The 22366-nt window shown below is 39.5% G+C and overlaps 1 protein-coding gene across 3 annotated transcripts in view; it reads right to left on the bottom strand.

Moving 5' to 3' along the window:
• tafa5a (TAFA chemokine like family member 5a) overlaps nt 1-22366 on the bottom strand; it is a 199054-nt gene that overhangs the window by 79467 nt on the left and 97221 nt on the right. For all 3 annotated transcript variants that reach the window (XM_021319842.2, XM_036148866.1, XM_036148867.1), the window contains exon 2: nt 5373-5522. In XM_021319842.2, the coding sequence (XP_021175517.2) occupies nt 5373-5522 (150 nt within the window). The remainder of the gene's footprint in view (nt 1-5372; nt 5523-22366) is intronic.

The following is a 22366-nucleotide window of genomic DNA, read 5'->3' as shown; positions in this document are numbered from 1 at the left end:
AAACCATGGTAATTTTGTATTAAAAACCATCCCTTGTGAGAGTTTTCATGCCCTTTTTCAAGTATTCATACATAATCTTGAATGTATATATTGGAGTGTTTTATTTTGTTGGCAGCATCATGTTGTGGTGAGGCTTTTCTTGGCGAATAAAAGGGGAGTTCATAGAAAAGCGGGTGTGGCTAATTAAGGGGAGGAAAACCCATAAGATCCTCCAAAGCATTTAAAAATATCTGTGCCTTGTGAAGGCAATTTTTTTTACAGAGGATTTTATTTAGGGGTGTCAGAAAAAAAGGGGAGCTAAATACAAATGGAGATCTCACCCCCTTATATTTTAGTTAAGAAAAACTTCACAACTATAATCCCCTTTGTGTTCATCTAAGGCGGTTATAACAGTACGAGACGTGGAAAACTTCCCACGACGGGAATGCAGAAGGCAACCCGATTGCAGGGACCGCGTGTCCTGTGTGCGATTGGTATATAAAAAGCACCGTGTGACAAGTGACCCCGCTCCAGTTAGGAGGCTACAGCCGAGGTACCAGCACACCCAAGGAGAAGCATCTCACCTCGGGCTGCGGTCCCCATTTCCCTGCCCTCTTGCCCCATGACAAGGCCGCAGCCCATGGTCATCAGTCTTGAGTCGGGGCTGTATGTGTGTATGTTAGGGAGCATGTGAGAAAGGAGAAAAAAAAAAAAAAGGCCAAGAGGGACGATAACCCAGTGACAGACAGACCGAACAATCGATGCCCTGTGAAGTGAGATGGTTCCTGCAAGCTTGCTAACCTTTGTTAAAAACATTCCATAATTTTTATTAAATTTCAGCAGATTAATTTTTGCTGGATCATTAAGGTTAGTAAGGGTAAAAGAGTGGGTCTAAGAAATTACTGCCTCTGTTAGCGCTAGATTCAGTGGAAAATCTGTCATGCACAAGATTTGTGGGATGTTAAAACAAATCTTTCCTAAACAAACCTTTTGCTTCTTTTTTCATCTGCTTAACCGCATCAAAGTCCTGAGTCTGAATTAAAGCTTGAGATCTGTCTGCATGGAATATACATCCGTTCCTTGTGTTTTTATGGGTTTACTCTCTAGATACTCTTGCTCCTCATGAGGTCTAAAAAAATGACTGTATAAGTTAGTTCAATAAGTCTCGCCATATTGTCCTTAAGGCGAGTGTGTGCACACCACGTTGTGTGTTGTGTGTGTCTCTGTGTTGTCTTGTGATGGACTCTCGATCTGTCCAGGGCAAGACCTGCCTGCCCCTCGCCAGCTGACCATTATAGATAAGCAACACAGCCTCAAACTTGATGAGTTTGGACATATGGGAAATGCAATTTTATTTTATTTTTTTGCAAATATTTAATTAGATCATGCCAGACATTTTTGTTTTACATATTTTCCCCCTAAACACCTTTAGCTGCCTGTGAGCTGGCAAAAAGAAGCCTACGGCACTACTTACAAGAAAGGCAAATTCAGCTGTTTGGACAAATGTCCATCCATATGATGTGCTGATATTCAATTTAAAACACAAATGTTATAACATTAATGAAACTACTAATCACAGTGTAATTCCATGTTGGTAGCTTTAGGGATAATTTTACTTTTCTGTTTTAAACTGAAGTGGTTCGATCATGGCGTACATTTCTGCGCTAGTGCCGCGGTACCGTATAAATGTGTTCATCTCCACGGAATGCCACCGTTGGTTTTAGCATCTCAACACAAACGTCTTCACCATGGCAATAAAAATACCTGGCTGTCCATCCCAACCTTCAACAACAATCACAGGGACCAAGCTCATTTAAAAAGTCCCCTGGGTCTGCTCCTTCTGTGTCTGTCGCCCCAGCAGCCAGCTCGAGTAGGTCGCTCTATTCCTCTCCATCACACCCTCCTGGTCTCTCATCCTTCTAATACGAATCAGGATCATCTCTTTAGAATATCGTCAAGTACAGATGTAAAAAGGCTCAAGAGTATGAAATAGCAGTTGCCAGAAAATGTGCTTTCGGAAACCCGACTGCAGTCGGCCTTGAACGGGGAGAGGCATGGAAGACACACAGCTGGAGAGAAAGCAGAGGACCACAGGAATGAATATCTGCGTAACAGAAGGAATAGATAAAGGATGAAAGGGGAAAAAAAGGGGGGTATAAGACACGGAAAAAGAATGAGCATTTTATTTCACAGAGCTGCGGTTCTTATGGGATTTCTTTTCTTTTTTTTTTTTTTTTATCCTGAGCTAGTTCCCTTATCGTGTTGCCGACTTATCTCCCATTTTCCTCTCCTCAAGGCAATAAACAGACACAAAGCACCCGGAGGACAGGAAATGCACAACAACAAAAGAGGGACTCTTCAGCACTCCCTCTGTTTTCATTATCAGGTGCGGTGTGAGACTTTTGATGGAGCTGCGGATTATCCCGCGAACACTGGATGACCGATGCGAACAGCATCCGAAGCATGAAGGGCACCGATCATGTCAGCCAAGGCAAAGGCACATTACAACCGCGAGAAGACCTCAAGGACTCCAGTAGATTAAAACTGATTGAAATTCCATTTGTGGCATTTGACTGGTCCAGGTCCCTTCTCCGCAACCCCCCCCCCCCCCCACAGTTTAAATGTGTCCACTGAGAGCCGAGTCTACTCTCTGAATAAACAAATGTTATAGCGTTTGTGGAGGCAAGCGTCTCAACGTCACACGGCAATAATATCGAGCGATGAACCAACACAGGCAGACGTATTTGTTGGTGTGGGAACCTTAGCGTGTTGAAATGCACACACATGTCCGTGGATTGTCACAACAAAACGCACCTACTGCGCAGCAGGTAGCAGGAATGGAATACATTTTTTGCTCGAGCGACCTGACAGGGAGATTTTTTTTTTTTTCTTGTTTCGTGAATGCACCAAAGCAGCTACTCTGGTCTCTCTGAGTGATTTTAAAACCAGATTGATGGTCTTAGAGATTACTTCTTTAAATTGTCTGTGTTTTTTTAATTCTGTCTGATGTAACATTTTACAGTTTTATTTATTTATTTTTATAGTTTTTGCTCTTTATATATGCTCTGGATGCTCTTAATATAAGATGCTTTACATGCAATGTTTTTTAATGGTTTACGATTGCTTTTAAAAAAAAATTCTCCCTTAAAAAAAGGGATTGTTAATCTCAATGTGGACTTTTCTTGTTAAATAAAGGCTTAATAATAAATAAATAGAAATGCTGATGATAGCACATTTTCAATGTCAAATCTATAATGCAAGAGTTTTTAGAATGTGGGCATGATTACAAAAACGAAAACCAGACTCTAAAGCTGTTTAAATTCAACCTGAAATGTTAAAAGACACACAACTGTTTCAATATCATTGCCATCTATTCAGCATAGACATTTCGCCTATTTAGGCGAGCGGCGTAGTGCTGTGAGCCCAACTCCTCATGAAATAAGCAGGTAAAAACCCTAAAACAGCGCACAGGGGACAGAAAAACGTCCAATCAGAAGTACAACTGAGAAGGCACAGTTGAAGAACAGCCTGAACAAGACATTTAAAGCTACAGCTCACTGCCGGCCCACCTTGATAATAGAGGCATTTACTCTACCCTCACCTGAGCACAAGACATCCCCTCCCACCCTGGGTAGAGGCTATGAAGCGCTTCATAAGAGGCCACATCATGAGAGAATGACAGGCTGTTTAGAAGCCTGTTGGATTGCAGTAAAGATGTTCTACAGTGTGGAGAAAATGTTTCCCCCCCTTACAGAATTGCTACGGTTTTCTTTATTTTCTTCTTCTTCTTTTGTCGCAATTACATGTTTCAAATCATCAAACACATTTTTATATCTGTACAACGATAGCATGAGTAATCATGAAGTGCAGTTTCAAATGATTTTCAAAAGCAATTCAAACCAACCTGGCCCTTTGTGACAAAGGAATCGGCCTCATTGCCAGATCATAAATTAATTATTTATGACTCTTTTTTTTTTTTTTTTTTTGGGGGAAAGCAAAGTCCAATTTCATGGCAAAACAGTCTAGGAGGCAAATACATTTTTACAGAGGGACAAACAGGTTGGTTACACAATATTTTTCTCTTAATAAATGCAATTTTATGTTAAAAACTTCTTTTTGTATTTGTTCATATTATATGTGTCTGATATTAGAATTAATTAGATAAACTTAAACATGTAACTGTGACAAAAAGCAAAAACAGATGAAATTTCTAAGGAGTCATATACTTTTTTCACAGCACTCCATAAACCTCATTCTAAGACCACGAGGATTTTTTTTTTTTTTTCAATTTGCTTTTCAACTTTGGAAAATGTAAGAATGGCAACAGGAGAAAGCGCGAAAGACAATTACAGACATCCCGCTTTACAGATGTGTAAACATTTATTTTCATACTGAGAATTCTGATTGGGAATTACCTTTGCATATTTCTTTACATCAATTATCATCCACAATATACACAAGGCTCCTCGATTAGCCTCGATTATGCCGTAATGAAACAATCATTTAGTTCAAGGCGCTCTCAAGCTCTTTATCAAGGGTGCCATCAAATATGGGAGGCATTGTACAGGACTCAGTTCACTCAATCCTGTTCCAAAACCTATAAAAATTTGGACCAGCATAATAACTCCAAATGCAGCATGATAGTTTTTGTTACCTTTTTTATTTCATGTACATCCCAATGCCCACTACAGTTCCTAAGAATTTGTGGTTTCAATTATGTCAGCCGTAGATAAAAAGGGAGCACACAAAAAGGAACCTTCAGAAAGACTTAAAATTAAATTAGCTTGTTGTCAAGTCAAGACTTATTCCAACTGGCTAATTAGAAAAAAAAGGAGAATGCCTGCAACACAACAACAAGGACAAATCAAATGATTTCCATTGGTGGTGAAAACATACTATTACAATAATGGTGTCACTATTCAAGGAAAAATAAGCCCATCTGTTAGTGTGGGATTTTAAAACTCCCCTGAAGCAGCTTTAGAAAGTGACTCAACTGTAAATAGATTTGGTGCAGGTCTTAGCAACATAAAGGCTGCCCTAGTGATCCACTTTGCTTCACATTCTTGTAGGTTTATCCAACTAAACCCTAACTAGAAAAGATTTTTTTTATTTTTTTTTTAAAGAGGCCAGACCATACAGCAGCTGTGTTAAGACTGTTTACACAGTTGAACATTTGGATGCAGCTTCGTTTTACATGTAATCTCGACGTGCTTCAAAGCCAACACATTTCTCTGCTCCAGTCAAACATGCCTCAGGAGTGGCATGCTCATGTTTGAGTAATTTTCACTGAAGTGAAACTCCACGCTGGATGGAAGTACTCGAACACTAAGTGGGCCCTTAAAACAAAGCAGGCAAAGCCAGGATCCCCCCCCCACACACCCCCTCGCTCCTACCGTCCACACAGGCGGGTCTGGCTCTTGTAGTTCCGGCGATCTGGCCCTTCTTACAGGCGCAGCGGGCCGTCTGCCTGGCGATGGTCCGCCGTGGTTGGCTGCTGTCCCTGTCCAACGTCACAATCTCACATGTCCCCGCTGCCAGCTGGCCTGGAAATGACATTGCACCACAGCATGGGAGGTCAGAGAGATGCAATCATAAACAGGACAAAACAAAACTAGTCTTTTTACTCTGTAAAATCTTGATTTTCATTCATGTGCATTCAGGAAGCCCTGGTATTTATGTCCAAATCTGACACAGCTCAATCAGGAGGAAAAGGTGTCAACTTCATAGTCTTAAACAGTGTAAACGCAGTGGAAAGCAACAGTTTATGCATTCCTGTTAAATTACTAGATGTTGGTGATGCAAAAGAAAAAAAAATAGACATCCATTTTTAATGCCATATACATTTTTTACTTAAAAAACAAATAAAATTGATAAGAGGAAAGTCAAAAGTGTAAAATAAATGAAAGAGCTGCAATAATAGGGTTGTACAAGAGTGCACACCCTTAAACTAATACTTAGATGAAGCCCCTTTGGACTGGAAGTTTCAGGACCAACCCTCAAATATAGTAAATATGACGAACCTGCAATAAAGTGCAGGTGTCATTGTAGGATTGTCTTGACTTTTGCTAACTTGTATCCTTTAGCTAAAGCCTCATTTTGCAGAGAGAACACAAAGGATCAAAAGAATCTCAATGTGTAAAGGAATCAGTCAAGTGAGGGTACGAATAAATCCACAGCAGTACAAGTATACCTTGGCACACACAGTGATGAATAATTAAAGACGAACGTTTGACAACAGTGACATTATGAAAACTATACGTTTTTTGAAAGCTGAGAAAAAAACAGGTCATGGAGGCTTCCAGGGGAATGAAAATAAGATCGAAGGAGCTGCATGAGCTTCTAATGAGTACTTGTTGTGACTATAATCCTACTGTGTTCTCCATATGTCTGAACCCAAGGGTATGGTTAAAAAACAGAAGCTTGTTGTGAACAATGTGGTATTGCCTGAAGGAACTATGTGGAAACATTTGGACACAATTCCTCAAGAAAGGTTTAGTGCTAAATCCTCACTGGACAAGAGCATGCAATCTACAGTGAGACGTGGTGGTGACAGCATCATGCTGAGGGGTGTCATTCAAGTTAAACTGGACTAATATACAGTTCTAATTGCCAGACAGTTTTGATCAAACATTCAGGTCCTTGTTATACAGCGGAGGATAGAGATAAATGTTGTGTTTCAGCATCACAGCAAGTCCAAGCAAATATCCAAATCAACAACAAAAACTTGCATAACCACTGTTCCAAACTAAACCTAACGAGGACTAAAATAGAAATAACTTTGAGGTTACTTGAAGAGGTCTGTAGACAGGCGATATCGTCACAAACTGATAGATTTTCCAAAGACAAAGTGGGCAAAGTCAACATGTGGGATCTGAATAGACTCCTACCAAAGAATGTTGAATAATGAAATGAAATCAAAAGGTGCTTAAAGAATGTATTCATTTAATATCTGCATTCAATCAATAACTTTGTTGCATCTTTTTTTTATTTTAGAATTCTTCTTACTTGTTTTATGAGTTGAAATAGATATAAATGTGTCAAATTAGAGATTTCCAAAAGTTTTGACAGAATTTATTGTGCTCATTCCTGTATGGTACAAAAAAAATATGTTTTGTAACGTGGATTTGTAGACTTGATATTTACATTTACACTGTTCTTCAATACAGCACCCTCTATACTAAATCATCAGCCATGAAATATATTTACTCTTTATTTCAGAAGCATAACAAAAACAAGTTTTAAAAAAAATCATGTTACCCTTGGACATAAATAGCACATGACATCTGAGCCTATTTTTCTTTGTGACTCTTCAAAACGGGAGAAACAAGAGAACATGCTATTCAAGTAACCAAGATTTGTGTTGCTGTGTAAGTCAATAAATGGGCCTAGATGGACCAAGTCTAAAGTCAGAACCCTGATTAGTTTTCTTAACCCTTTGCTACCACAACTAGAACTGTGATAAAGAAGGATCCAAGTTTACTTTGCAACTGAACACTCTTTCCCAAAGAACATTTTCAATGGAGGATTATTTTATGAGAAAGAAAAAAAAAGAAGACTACTTCCATATATTTATCACACGTGCCACAAATTGAAGATTAAAAATTTTAAAATAACTATATATGTGACCTCGAGTCACATGTTCTCTTATCTTCCCTATTTTGAAAAGTGGATGGGGGCTGGATAGGTGTGTCTCACATTATATTTGCACCACAGGGAAATAAAAAGTCACGACACATTGATCAACCTAACATCAGTAAAGTATCTACATATCTACATTCATTTTATAAAGAATTTTAGTGGGTGTCACTTAACGTGGCACCAGAGATTTTATTAAAAAATAAAACGAATTAAAAATAAATAGGAGATTTTGCTAAATAATAGAGTTTGCCCCACGCAGACTCCTTTTTGATAAAAAAAAAAATTGTTTAGCAGACTTAATGGTGTTTGCTTGTGTATGATTGATTACGAATCTTGGAGCTTTTCAATAAAAATGCTTCCTGTTGGACCTAAAAGCATAAACCCATGGTGCAACAATCAGGTTAAATACTTAAAACAACTAGAAGGAAATAAAGTAACTACCATTTTTGTTGAACAGATTTGAACCACTTGGATACGTTGTTTGGAAGCCAACGAGTATTTTAGAGTATGCAGCTCACAAAAGGAGCTGTGGACTGAAAAACACATTTAAAGACAGTGCTGAAAAGATGCTTCCTAATTCCAGCCCCCCAAACATAACCTATAAGCTGTTACCCATAAAAGGCCACCTGCAATCAGCACACCTATTTCCAGGTAATGCACCCATTACCTATGAAATGAAACACATGAATACTGATGAAGTTTGTAATTCCTGCCAAGCCCCACCAGCTTGCCCACACATATTTCCATGTATTCAATCAAGTGACCTTTGACCTTGTAGCTGAGCCCTCGCTGCTCACAAATTAACCTTTGTCTCTGTGTGGAGGCCCCTGGGTGCCATTCCAGAGAGGCTTATCAGGACCTAATTGTGATTGGCAAGAGGATGGAAACGGTGATTAAATCTGGACTTTAGTCCCTGACACTTGGGTGGCTAGCTTAATGAACTGAGCTGTGAGGGGTCACTCCCTGGGTAATGGGGATCTATCAGGATTCATCCACACAGGTACCTGTGGAGATCATGGTCACAGGCTAAGAACAGAGCAGTGGAAATTTGCTTCTAAGCATTGTCATTTTTAAATTTTAAATGATTCTTCTTTGCACCATTTCTTTCCCTGTATTTTCCAAGCAACCCCAAAAACACTATAGCAAGGAGCTCCTTTACAGTTTCAGTGTCTGAAAAGTCATTAAACTCGTTGCATCAGCATGTCAAATTCAGATGAGTGCTAATCATTTTCCACCTTGAGCATTTCTCACTGTTGCTATTTCATATTCATACCCAGGATCGGAGACCATTTTTACCTGCTTTGTTAACTGATCCTCAAAGTGGGATCAGAATCACAATCATAGCAAAAGGATGTAATGCAAAATAATGTGCAATTAAAGTTACACCACATAATTGATTAAAATACTGATCTGCTAAGAAGAATATACTGCTAAACAATGCTTTATTGGAAACAGCTTGTTTATGGTATGAAAAGTTTTTTTTTTTTTGGATAAAATAGTAACAGGTCAGTATTATAATCAATAATGGACTAAACTGAGGCTTGGCTACTTCAGATTCCGGTTATTTTTCACCACCTCAGTGAATCAAAATGTGGTATTCAAATAGTCTGTAGTGGAATCTCTATTAATGCAGTTTCAATGATTCAATCTTTAAAGTAAATTTCTATTTTTCTCATAAAAGCTTAAGTAAAACAACAAAATTTGCATCAGGTGAAAATTGGCAAAATGCCTAACTTTTACAATCTATCCATTCCACACAGCGAATAGTAAATTTAAGAAGATAAACAAAAACGTCAAGCTCAAACGGTAAAGATCGTTTGAACTTGACTGTTTTATCTTCTTGAAAACAAAGATCTTTTTTTCTATATTGGGTGCCTTTTTACTTACATCAAATCCGGTTAACATACCTGAAAACTTTCATTGGTGTATATCATGATCCCTAAAACAGATTTATGAATCATTCATGCCTTAAAACACTCTCAAAAATACCCAACATTGGCAATACATAATCTAATTCTACTAATTCTACAGAAAGATCACTAAATTCATTTATAGCTATATATTAGATGTATATCCCTCTTCTGTCTTCTAATGCTGAATGAGCTGTCATGTCAGCTCAATTAGAATCTAAATCTCAGTGCAAATGACCCAAACTGACGCCACTTGTTCCCGTTCTCTCTCTGGATCCCATCCACTGCGACAAAGTCGACAGACTGTTTGGATGTCTTATGTAATCTCCCAGATCGTGTGGTGCTGACGCACCATGTGTGAAGTCAACAGGCTCAAAGACTTTGGCTGATTAGAGGCCGCAATTCTCGGTTGTTCTGCTATCTCGAGTTGTTGGAGCTCATTAATAGACTCCATTTTATCAAACACCGGCCTTGTTTTCGTTGCCACAGACATAACTACCAGACGACTGCATTAATTTCTTTTTTTCGTGTCGCTGCATGGCTGGGCTTTTCATATGGAGATCATAATTAGTCTAATTTTAAATTCACCATAAAGATAGATAGAATGTGCTGTCATTGAGCTGTGGAGACATTTTATGTAGGATGAACAGTAATTCAACTGCAAATTAATAACAAATAAATCAACGTAAACATAGTGGAATTCGTGTTGCTTCACTTTGAAATACTGAAGTGATTTTAATGGCAAAAAACAAATAAGATTTGAATAATGTCAGATCCAAACTAGAGGATACATCATATTTTTGAGACTGATTATTAATGATTAATCAAGATATATATTCTTTGCTTATAATGTGAGCAGGCATCTCCCACTTTACTGCAAAACCTGTTCTCAGAAACTCTAAAATTACATAAAAATGGCATTTATTTTATATGCAGTATCACATTGTGTTTAGGTGCGGCACATGCTATGTGCTATACAACTGAAAATTAATTTAATTAAAGGCTAAGCACAGAGAAACAACTAAGCCAGTTTACCTGGGGGGGGGTGGGGGGGGGGGGGACTATCTAGCAATATAATTAGCTCTAAGCAGCATTAAAAAGAACACCCCTAGATCTACACTTATTAGTTTATGCATTTCATGTTGCATCAAGAATAACTTAAATCATCTATCCCAATCAGAATAATGGGACGCATTATATAACAGTGATTCAGATGCTGATTTTTGCAGTTTTATCACTGGTCAACGTATTTGCCTATAGACAGTAATAAATTCCTATATCATACAGACATAAAGAAATGGATGTTCATTGTAGATTCAGTTGTGTTATTCTACCAAATCTTCCGTGTCAGTTAAATTACTCGCTGTAGCCATTCAATACTTTATATTTGAGCAGGGAATTATAAATATTTAAGAAAGAGTTCATAGGAAAGTGCACAACTGAGTGCAAGCACACGTGTCTACAATGTATTCCCTGGTTGCGGCATGTGTAAGAACTTCCGGACTATGTGAGAATTGACTTGCTTCTTTTTAAATACAAATTGCTCCGAGCGTCCCCATGGCTCAGCCTCCAGAGCCCAGCGCAAGGGGGTTGCATGCATACCGAGACTGATATCATGCAAACCAGGATCAAAAAGAAAAGGGAAGTGAACCACAAGTCCGTTTTTGATCGATTGCAGAGAAAAAGCAATAAACTGTAGTCCAAAGGGGTGCTTTTTTTTTTTTTTTAAACAGCTTCACTGCAAACTGAAGGAAAAATAAACACGTCCCCACACAGATTTCTGCTAAATTAAAATTGTTTAGAGCTGTTCATTACCACTTTTTATTCATGCAAACTAGCAGGATGTCATCCAATTTATCCACAGTTATCTCATGAATAATTTGGATCGTGAAGACAGGGGGGGGAAGAAAAAAAAAGTAATCCTGCTTTCTGGAATAGCCTCATGAATCATGGGAAAAATCTACAACTGGCAGGAGTCCTCAAAGTAACCCAAAGCTTGTACGAGCAGCGCTATGATTTATCATCACCCTTATCGTCTTCTGTTGTTGAGCAGTTGTCAGCTTGGCTGGCCAAATGGCTGATTAAAATGTATGTGTGGCCACCCTAGAGTGAAATGAAAGCTCTGACTGTGGCAGAAGATAGATTCATGTGGCAGAGCATATGGCCTAATACAATGTAATGTTATTGACATGCTCCTGTGCTTTATTATTTCTTCCCCCTGCTTTCCGGTGCTCCTCTTGCTCTGAAAATACACCAAATTTGGAAAAATGTCGAAAAAAAAGAGTGACATCTTTTGTCCGTCTGCTTCTTGCCACCTCTGCTTGGATATCGGAACATTTATTTTATGTAACAGATCTGATTTCCGGCGCTCCTTCAGACATCCAAGTGCATCAGCAAACTCCCTGTCTGCCGATTTAAATGCTCCCACGTTTGTAAAGTGCGCTCTGCAGACTTGGCAGAAAAGGTAAGTAGGATTTGATGTGTATTTTGAAAATCCGCAGTGTGCTAGAGTCATGCTGGGCCTGCACGCTGAGCTACACAAGAAGGAGCAATTTCCAAACTATTTCCAAGTGTCCTCCCAAATCTGGCACAAAAGTGCTGCGTGACACGAAAATTACTGCGGTATGTTTTAAAAGAAACTATTTAATTATTTCTTATCTTACAGTGATAGTCTTGGGAGCATTGGATAAGAGAAAAATAAAAATATAGCCCGGAAATGGTTGCCGGCTGTAAAATACCAACAATGATTATGGTGCTCAGGCACTAAATTAAAATGATTTATTAGTAATATTTAGTAAAACAAGACGTATGATTAAAGAAATATGGTTACATTGTGATAACACACTGCCACAGGTTTCAGGAAAATCAAACTGATTTGACCCAAGTTTGCTGAAAACCTCCTGTCGCATTTAATAAATCCATAATGACATTTCTATTTCACTGTAAACACAAAATTAGAGACCCGAGCGGTGACACGAGCTGTATTTACGATAAACAATCCCTCCAAGACTAAAACAGAATTGACATTAAATGTCTCAGTTAATTCTTCTCAATGTAATAAACCATTTAACAAAAATTGAACATGAACATTTGGCTCTGAGTGAGAGCGATACCTGCCACACAGTTTGAGAGGATATAGTTTTGCCTTTGCCTAAACCTGAAAACACCAAACAACAACCAAACTTTTTTTTAAATATTCTCAGATTTGCATTTAATGCTACAGTGCCCTCCACAGTTATTGGCGCCTCTGGAGAAGATGTGCAAATATCTAGAAAGTTGTTGGAGAAGCCTAATCCAATCTTTAATTTGAGTATCCTTATTCAGTAGGGGAACCAAGTCCCACGTAAAGAAGTAATTGTTATGCTTTTTTTAAATTAGCAGTGCGACAACAGTTGGCAACACAAGGATTTTTTTAATGAGAATTTCTTAAATTTATTTAATTGTTTACAAACTTTTAATTAGCCGTCGACAATCTCTAGTACCTTAAGGTATAAAACGACATGACACAGAACTCTGTCTCTTTTATCACTTCTTCAAAGTAGGAAAGACAAGAGAACATGCTGTTTAAAGGAGCAATAAGCAAAACTTCACCACTACGTGAGCTGCTGAGCACTGTCTGTAGACCATAACAAGATGTGTGACAAGTCACAACTCTCTGGCTACGTTCACACTGCAGCCTGAAGTGACCCTATTTCGATTTTTTTGCCCATATGCGACCTGTATCTGATCTTTTTATGACAGTCTGAACGACACAGATCGGATTTTTTCAAATGCGACCCAGGCCACTTGGATATGTGGTCCTGAATCCGATACGTATCTGATCTTTTCAAATGCGACCTGTGTCTGTACGGCCGGGTCGCATTAATCCGACCTGTACGTCACGATACTCGACAAACGTCACTATTCTGCGTCCTGCTATGCAGAAGCGGGAAGAAAGACGACACCCATAGCGGACTACAATGGGAAGAGCAGTCAATGGACGGAAAGCTCCGGTTAGAAAATAAATTAATGACCGCAAAATGAGCGCCAGCATTATAATCCTTGTTTACTTCCACAAACACTGAGGACGCTTGCTACGTGTGACGTCATCGCGTCCTCGAGTGTGCATGCGGGACACTTAGGTTGAACGCATTAAGTTCACACAGGAGATCACATACAAGTCGCATAGATTTGGAAATGTGAACGGACAAACAAAAAAATCAGATTTCACAAAAAAATCGGAATTGAGCATTAAAACCTGCAGTGTGAACGTAGCCTCTGTCTTCACTTCAGCTGCAAATCAGCAACCCCCCCCCCATCCCCCCTACCCCACTTTGCTCCATCACCCAATCCCTTTCCCCTCCCCATCGCCTCCTATGCACATATTTGCAAAGTATAAATACACAGCAAAACAGCACCACCTCTTGGAGGAACATGTCTAGTGAAGAAGTAAGTAACTCCTAAGCTCATAATGCTGTTACCAAGAGATCATTTTCATCTGCTGGACGTGCTCACTGCCATTTTGCTCCGATGTTACACTGCTCTGATTTTCTGGGAAAGTAATCGGCTCTCAAAATGTGCCCATATTTCCAGTCATAACAGTAATTAAAAACTGTAAAACACCTAGAACTGTGACAAACAACGATGGACGAGGACCATGTACCACAGTAAGCAACTTTCAAGTCACAAAGTCTCCATAAGAACCAGAACAACGTTTCCAACATACCAGGAAAAAAAAAGCCTTTCCTGTCCTACTGTTGCAGTTTTTAAATGTGTGGAGCTTGGCAAGAGTTTCTGATGCAAAGTCTGCTTCCTTGCTTTGGTCACATGACACCAAGAATTAACTTCCCACCAACCCTCCAGGGGGGGTCTGGCGTGAAACAAAGGTTGAACATGTGCAAAGGCAAATCGTGCCCACTGTTGGGTACGGCGGAGAATCTTTGATGCCATTGGCCCATTTCAAAAGTAACTGGGAACACTTTTGGAATGCATGGAATCATGAACTACAGTATTTCTTATACTAGGAGATTTTAGATTGAAAGGACACAGTCTATTCTAGAAAACTGGAAAGTGAACGAACCCTGCAAACGCAATGCCATGACTAAAATACTGTATGGTCAACTATGACACACATTGCTTAGTGTATCAGACACAAAATGTTGTCATTGTGGTTCAGAGGGGAACCCAAATGACTCATGTAGTTATGAGTGGCTGTAGGGCAAGTGGAACCACTGCTAAGTCAGCACACGAGACATTCACATTTTTTACACATCAAAACACACATAATGGCCACAGCTCAACTAACAAAAATATCTTACCCACATGTTCCCCACTTAACCCAGAAACACAGCATGGGCGCTTGGCAGAGCTGGAAACAGGCTTCGCATCTGTTCTGCCAGAGGACAGAGTTCCTATGCAATGCGTGTGCACATGCCAAACTAAAACGCCGAGTCGCTCCAGCGCGCTCCAGCTGTTCAGAAAGAGAGAAGAGACCTCGGCGCCAAGCCTGCCAGTCAGAAATCCCATCTTGGACCCAAACACTGTTTTAGCGGAACCTTGATGTTGTCCCCGCACCCTGAGGCCTTGCAGACTAGTTTTTAAATGAATCCTTTTAACACGCTTATTCAAAGGCCGGAGGAGCCAACAGAACAGCACGACATACCAGGAAGAAGAGACAGGCTGACGAAAATCACAGTATTATGTAAGAGGTCAAGGGGATGACGTAGGGCTTGTAAGAATTTCTTCAAAATGACGCCCACATGAGAGAAGGTGTATGGAAACAACGTAGGCAGCAACTTACAGTGGACTTGAATTTATTAGTATTCTGGACGTGGAGGATTACTGAAAGCAGTCTGGCAAGTGCACAGTGTGCCCTTGATGTTTGAGAGTGTAACAAATGAACAATGTAACGGAGTGAGCAGCGTGATGGAAACATAGAGGAGGGACAAATTATGGTGAAAAGAGTGAGGTTGGGAGGTGGGCTGCAAAACGGGTTCCCGGAAGGTTTATTGTATGTTTTTGAACAGAGGCATTAAAAAAGTGTTTGAACTGTGACTATCTACTTTGGTGCAAAGGAATGCATGACCCCATGGTTACTTCGTAATGAAAGCTTAAAGTCCGAAGCCATTTGGCTTAGGATTCCAGAAACAGGTAGCCAAATTACATTTCTTCCAATTAAGCATCCAACAACACAGCCATTTACCAGCTGTTATTAAATATTATAGTGAAATTCATTATAGTCACTAATTATGTCCACATATTCTGACGATATTTTTAGTTTTAGACAACTGTACCATATGGTTGGGCTTGAAATTTTAAAACTATATGCATCGGTAACACTGGAAAACATCATGGCTTGTTCTAAAATATAAAACAAATGGTATAACAGTAATGTCCAACACTATACATGAAACAGTTTTCATAATCTGTTGATTTCAATACTTGAGAGGAAACTGTGACTCCAAACTATGACCAATGGACTTTTGATAAAGTACAGGAATTCATAATGTACAGCTATTAAAAAAATAGCATTATTACTACTCCTAATACTACTGTGTGCTCTTAAATTAGTGATCTCAGTAAGAGCTGAGTCCTTATTTCAATGTCTTTTTTTTGTAGGTCTTTAAACTAAGCCTGCATTGACTGCAGAAAACACACCAGACCAACACCGGCAGATGGCATGGCGCCCCAGACCTTCACTGTGGAAACTTCACACTGGACTTCAAGCAATGTGGAGTCTGTACCTCTCCCTTCTCCTTCCAGACTCTGGGACCTTGATTACCAAATGAAATGTAGACATTATTTTAATCTAAAAAGTCTTTGGACCACTGAGAAACTTCCACCTTTTTCTCCTTAGCCCAGGAAAGACACTTATGATATTGTCTCTGGTTCAGAAGTGTGTTGACATGAGCAACACAACATTTTTCCACTCCTTTGTGAAGTTCCTCCAAATTCTTGAATGGATTTTGCTTGATAGTCCACTGCTGAAGACTGTGGTGGTTGCTGTTTCGCGTTTTCCTATGACATTTTTTTTCCTTCCACTCAACTTTCAATGAACATACTTGAATATAGCACTCTGTGAACAAGCAGCTAGTTTAGTAATGACCTTTTGTGGATTACCCTGTTTGGTGTCGTCTGGACATCTGTCCAGTCAGCAGTCTTTTCCATGATTGTGTCGCCTACAGACCCATACTGAGAGACTGTTGAAAGGCCCAGGAAACATTTGTAGTCGTATTGAGTTTATTAGCTGACGGGGGTGTGGCAGCATGAGTTTGCATTATATGACTTTTTTTCTAATGTTTTCATTTTCACAGACACTGAATAGTTGGTTTTCATTATCTGTAAGCCATAATCATAAATAAAAAAAGGCTGGAAATATTAACTGTATGAGTAATTAATCTATACAAAAATGTGTTTCACTTTCTGAAATTGAACTTTTTCACAATATTCAATTTTATTTTTTACAATTTATCTAGGGGCAGCTAAGCTAAAGACTTAACCACATTTATTAATTCAAGTTAATCTAAGCTAAAGGACCATGCAAACCTAAGCCTAAATTTGCCACATGTGCTGTAACAATACCTTTCCTGATATACATGTTTTCCTACCCTTTCAACCCCATGAAAAAATTACCACACCGCCGACATAATTTTTTTTCTTCAGTCACACCACAAGCCTGAGCTGGATCACTATCACTGTCACACGCCCCATCCCCTACATCTCATGCTGTGGAAAGGCTCGATGCCACTCTGATGCCGCACTGTCACTCTTTGGCTTCATAACTCTAGAGTCCTTCCTTCAATCATGCTTCCACGTAGAAAAAAAGTTTTACAATTGAACAACTTTTACATGTGTTACATTGGTTTATAGCTATAGTTAGGATTACGGGTCAGGGTACATTTAGGTGTGAGAGAAAGAGAGTATTTGATCATATTTGTGAACCAGAAAAGGCCACAGAGTGACGGGCCCTTACAGCAGCACTTACTGTTGGTTATTTTTGTGTCTCAAATGCTACGCTCCCTAAAATGATATAAGACAGTTTTGTTCTTTATAAGTTATACCACGCATGTCTTTTTTCATCTGGTATGTGATTAGTGTTGCAGAAAGTCAAAAAGGTCTTTGCCAGGGCTGCTTCTGCTTTTTTTTTTTTACTTGGCAGCTACAGATAATAGTCTGACTTTTAATTGCCATTCTCTATTTTGGGAAAACTCATTCCATATCTAGCCTTGAAATTATTACTGCCCCGCCAATGGCACCAAGACTCAGTCAGTTTTGGAGACTCAGTAAGTTTTGGAGACATTTTTTTTATTTATTTTATTGAAAACTCAGCCTCATCGGGTCTGCTCGGTCTATTTTAGGCTTCTATGAGCGCTTCACTTGCTATGTAGGAAAAGTGATTTGATATTTTTCTGCTGCATTTTCACTAAAATGCTTGGGCAAGCAGCAATCCCACTGAAGCACTAACACACGCACACACTGAGGAATAGACATGCATTAAAGTGTACGCGCATAAGTGCAGCATATGAATGCCAAATATAACCTCAAGATTGACTTCAGACTTGCTGCCTTTGTCTGGTACATCACGTCTGCGCATATGCACACGATGGTCATGTAACCAACTGAACCGAAAGAAACCCCTACAACTGGTTGCCATTTCATGACAGTCTCTCTTGCTCCTTTGTTCCTGCAGCCATAGTCAATCACCCAAACACATCAACAAAGTGAATGAGCCTGACTGCATTAGCAGAATAAACAACTTTAATAAAGTAATAATACAATCAGTTCCATCTTACACCTTTTATGAGAAAATGACAGAACCAGGATTTGTTGTGCGTTTTGCATGACTGCACAGAGAATTGAGTATACTGCATAAGGCTTGGGGATGGGGCGGAGGGTATTCCTCTTTCAACTGTCGAACATTATGTCTGGTTTTGCATCATAATCCCCGAATGTTATTCACATTTCCCCGCACCAGTCACATCTTTTATATTCAGTGAGAGGTGTTTTGTGCATGCAAACTGCTGTGCGCATCAAATCTGCTGACTAGCCAGTCTGGTACCAAAATTGTAGATGTCTGTAACGAGGCTTATGTACAACTGTATGACTAAATCTAAATCTTTGTTTTCCTCCTAGACCAAGAGGTAAATTGTCTGCACAAAGCAGGTTTATTTATTTATTTATTTTATAAATTATCATAAAATTAATAAAATAGACAGTATGGACAATGGTGATGCAGAAATATGGTTTGATGAAAACCTATTTAATACAAGTTTTATATCATAGGATTATAGAATAAAAAATCTTAAAAGATTGCTTTCTAAAAAATCATTTGGTGCAATAGTTATATCGTTTAATCTATGAACAAGCAAAAAAACTCAGTCTTTAGATGTACAATATTATATTATAGACGCCAGCAAAAGTGATACAAAACAAATGCTATACATCAACCAAAATATGCATATTGCATATCCACTTAAGGAAGAGAAGGTCGTCTAGATAATAGAAACAACTTTTCTACCTCAACAAGACCCACTTTCAACAGCAACTAGCTAAATGAAAAAAAAAAATGTCTTAAGACGCATACCTGGAAAGACCCACAGTAGTGACAGTGAAATACAATCCCGCACAAGCGGGCGTTCAAATGTAAGGCCAAACGTCACTCTTTCCCGTGATGCACCGCTGCTCTACAAGTGAAACTCACTGAACCAAAAGCCAAAAACGAGGAAAAACAAGGCTCATTTAATGAAGCCAAAAACATAAATTTATTCTTACCTTTGCTATTTTGTTGTTATAATCCACACGTGGTGCAGAGTGCACAGAGGGGTGTGTTTTTGCAACACTTTGCCTCTTATGTCGTCGTCTATTACATCTTGAGAAGATAATGGAGTGAAAGAACACAAAGTTTTTCACTCCTGAGGCGTTGCTGGATACCTTGGCAGCCAATAGTGGAGCAAGTCCTTGTCTTGTCCTGTCAACTCTTCCTCACATGAGGAAGGTTCTGGGATAGCCATGATCCTGCTCATGAAATTGCCATATTTATAGTCATAGCCATTTTCTAGCAGAACTCTAATAAAAAAGACTTAGGGTTTACTATTGGGACAATACATCTTTGATGACAATGGTTAAACCCATAAATGTGCTGGATTTTGCCATTACACTAATTCAGGCAGGTTGTATGTACTTTGGAAAAAAAGAGCATCAAGATGAGATGAAATTAACAAAGGCAATGCCCCAACAGATTAAGATGCAGATAAATAACACCAGACCCAGCCAAACTGCACAACAAGGCAAAAACACAAAGCAAAATATAAGATCTAACAAAGGCCTTGCAAGCTCTCTGATATTGGAATTGGAAGCATTTGAGACAAATGCCCCACTTCTTTGATTTGTGAAGAAACTTATTCAGTCTACATGTAGCTAAACGGGCTTTTCATAATGACTCTAGGATTCGTGTTTCCTGCTGTGACCTTGTTTAAAGCACTTAAAAAAAACACGATTCTCCCATGAGACAGACTTTTTCCCTTAGTGTTGGTGTTTTAGGATAATGAACTCTGCTTAATAACAGGCTGTTGGTGCGAAACAATGAATGATCATCAATTAAAACAGCGGGAGAAAGGAGAAAACAAATGACCTCAGTAACCCCTGGTAGCACAGCAAGGCTTACGTGCGTACCAGACCGCAAACCAGCCACTTCAGGGCTGCAATTAAGCATGTTTTTCCTCTCCCCGAGGATACATCAAAACAGGGAAATGATGATGAAGTTCCCCAAATTTCACTGTGATTTCGCAGACTAAAGACCTCGGGCTAAACTAGTAAGAGGGCAATCATTTCTCTCATTCCATAGGCCCCTGGGAGATGGAGGCAAGATCTGTCGGAGAGCGTTAGGCCCCGGATAAGAGCCCGCAGGGCGTGAATGTGCACAGATTTTTTACTAAAGCACCTGTAAGTGTTCTGAGAACACGCGGTCAGGTCAGAACAAACACGTCTGAGGCCACAAACGACACTGCTAGTTTAGATTTCGATTACGTTGAGAACAATCAAGGTTCTGCGAATCTCATGTTTGGTCAGGCAAAAGATGCTCATTTCAGCCAAAATCTCTTTTAACATTTTGTTGCATTGTGTCTGGATTTGGGGTAAAAAAAAAGGAAAAAAAAGAGACATCTATTTTTTTTCTAAACATGACAATAAAGAATTCTGAGCTAAAAAAGATGGCCAGAAGGAAACAAGTCTCAAACAGAGAAAGAGGTCCTGAATGGATTTATGTTTGTGCATCTGGGCGTCTCAGTGGCTCTGTTCCTTAGCTGGAGGCGCATCCAAGTCTTTATGAATGTCCCTGCAGCCCCGGGGCTACAAACTGAACCGCACAAGAACAGGGATCGGTCGACTTCAGCAACTTCTTTTTTTTTGGCGACATTTGCACCAAGAAGCACATTTACTTCTGAATTGATTTCGGCATTAACAACATCTACTATGATGACGGAGCAACTTTATCATTAATCTAATAAACCAAGAATCTTATCTCGTGAGAACAGAAGTGCATAGTCAGTGCACTTGTGTACGGGAGTGGCAGAGTGGATGGCTCCTTTCACTGCAGCTCCATCAGCATGCAGGCTGAGGTGTTTGGGGGAGAGCTGTGATTGAATACAGAGGCTGCATGCCCCAGCACTGCCTTTAATCTCCCCCTGCTCATTTAACTTGGCCTCTGTGTGGCCGATCTGGTGAGGCTCAGCTGGGGCATAAAGACATCCTCACAAACACAGACAAACAGCTACGTCTGCCGGACTTCTACAAGTCCTATCTGTCTTCAAATCCGACTCGTCCTTCTGTCGGACGACTTTGTCCATGACTCTGTAGGTCACCTTCGAGCTTTCCATTCATTTGTCAGGCCTTTAAGTCCTGATTAGTCATCTGTCTTCTTTCAGTCGTATCAATAAATCTGTGGAAAAAAAAAGATAAAAAACCAAGGAAAAAAAAGAAGAGAAATCTTGTTTTCCTCAGTGCAATGTTGGACATGTTCTAGAAAGTAATCTTTAGTTTAAGCTGAAAAAAAAAAACTCCCAGTGAGTTGTGTTAGTCATTCTTTGCATCATCTCTGAAGAAAGAACTGAGCCAAAAAGAGCGGTGCTTGATAAACGGATCTGTCTAGCTTCTGACCCTTCATGATCGAATGAGCGATAACCTAAATACAAGTGGATGAACAGAGCTTCCACCAATGAGGGGCTGGGATCCCTGTCTCCCTGCCTCATGACTGTTGGAGGTTTTCCAGTTTCCCAACAATGTCCCATGAGAGGAGACCCTGCGGTAGACCCAGAACTCACAGGATAGACTGAATACCCCTTCTGGCAAGGGAATGCCTTGGGATTTACCAGATTGATCCCGAGATTGTTGCTTGAGAGAAGAAGATGGGGTTTACTTTACTGGACCTGTTACCTCTGTGACCTGGGAAGGAGAGGCCAGTAAACAAATATATTCAATTTTGCACCACGACTGCTTCTTCAAAAAGGATGCTCATCACTAGCAAAGTGGAAGCAAAAGAACAAGGTTGCCTTAATCTGGTTATTTTTACATTCTTTAGTCCTGTTTTGAAAATAAGTAATATGGTACTTTTTTTCCTGCTTAAATTTCATCCTCTTTTTGAGCCTGATTTATGAATCGTGAATTGCTGTAAGGCAAAAGCATTATTAATTGCAAGTCCAGATGTACACAATGAAATCAGAAATGCAAGAAACTGGTGTGTTCTTGTTTTTGACCATCTGTGAATCTGGCCACCACTGGTTTTTGACTACAACATAATTCGATCCAGATGACAAAATAACTGGTCTGCAGCAAACCTATGCCCTGAAGCTTTGTGGATATCTGGG

This window comes from Fundulus heteroclitus, chromosome 17, assembly GCF_011125445.2.
Source record: "Fundulus heteroclitus isolate FHET01 chromosome 17, MU-UCD_Fhet_4.1, whole genome shotgun sequence".
In the NCBI taxonomy this organism is placed as follows: Eukaryota; Metazoa; Chordata; class Actinopteri; order Cyprinodontiformes; family Fundulidae; genus Fundulus; species Fundulus heteroclitus.
The sequence above is the reverse complement of the archived record's forward strand: the minus strand, read 5'-3'. Positions and strand labels throughout refer to the sequence as shown.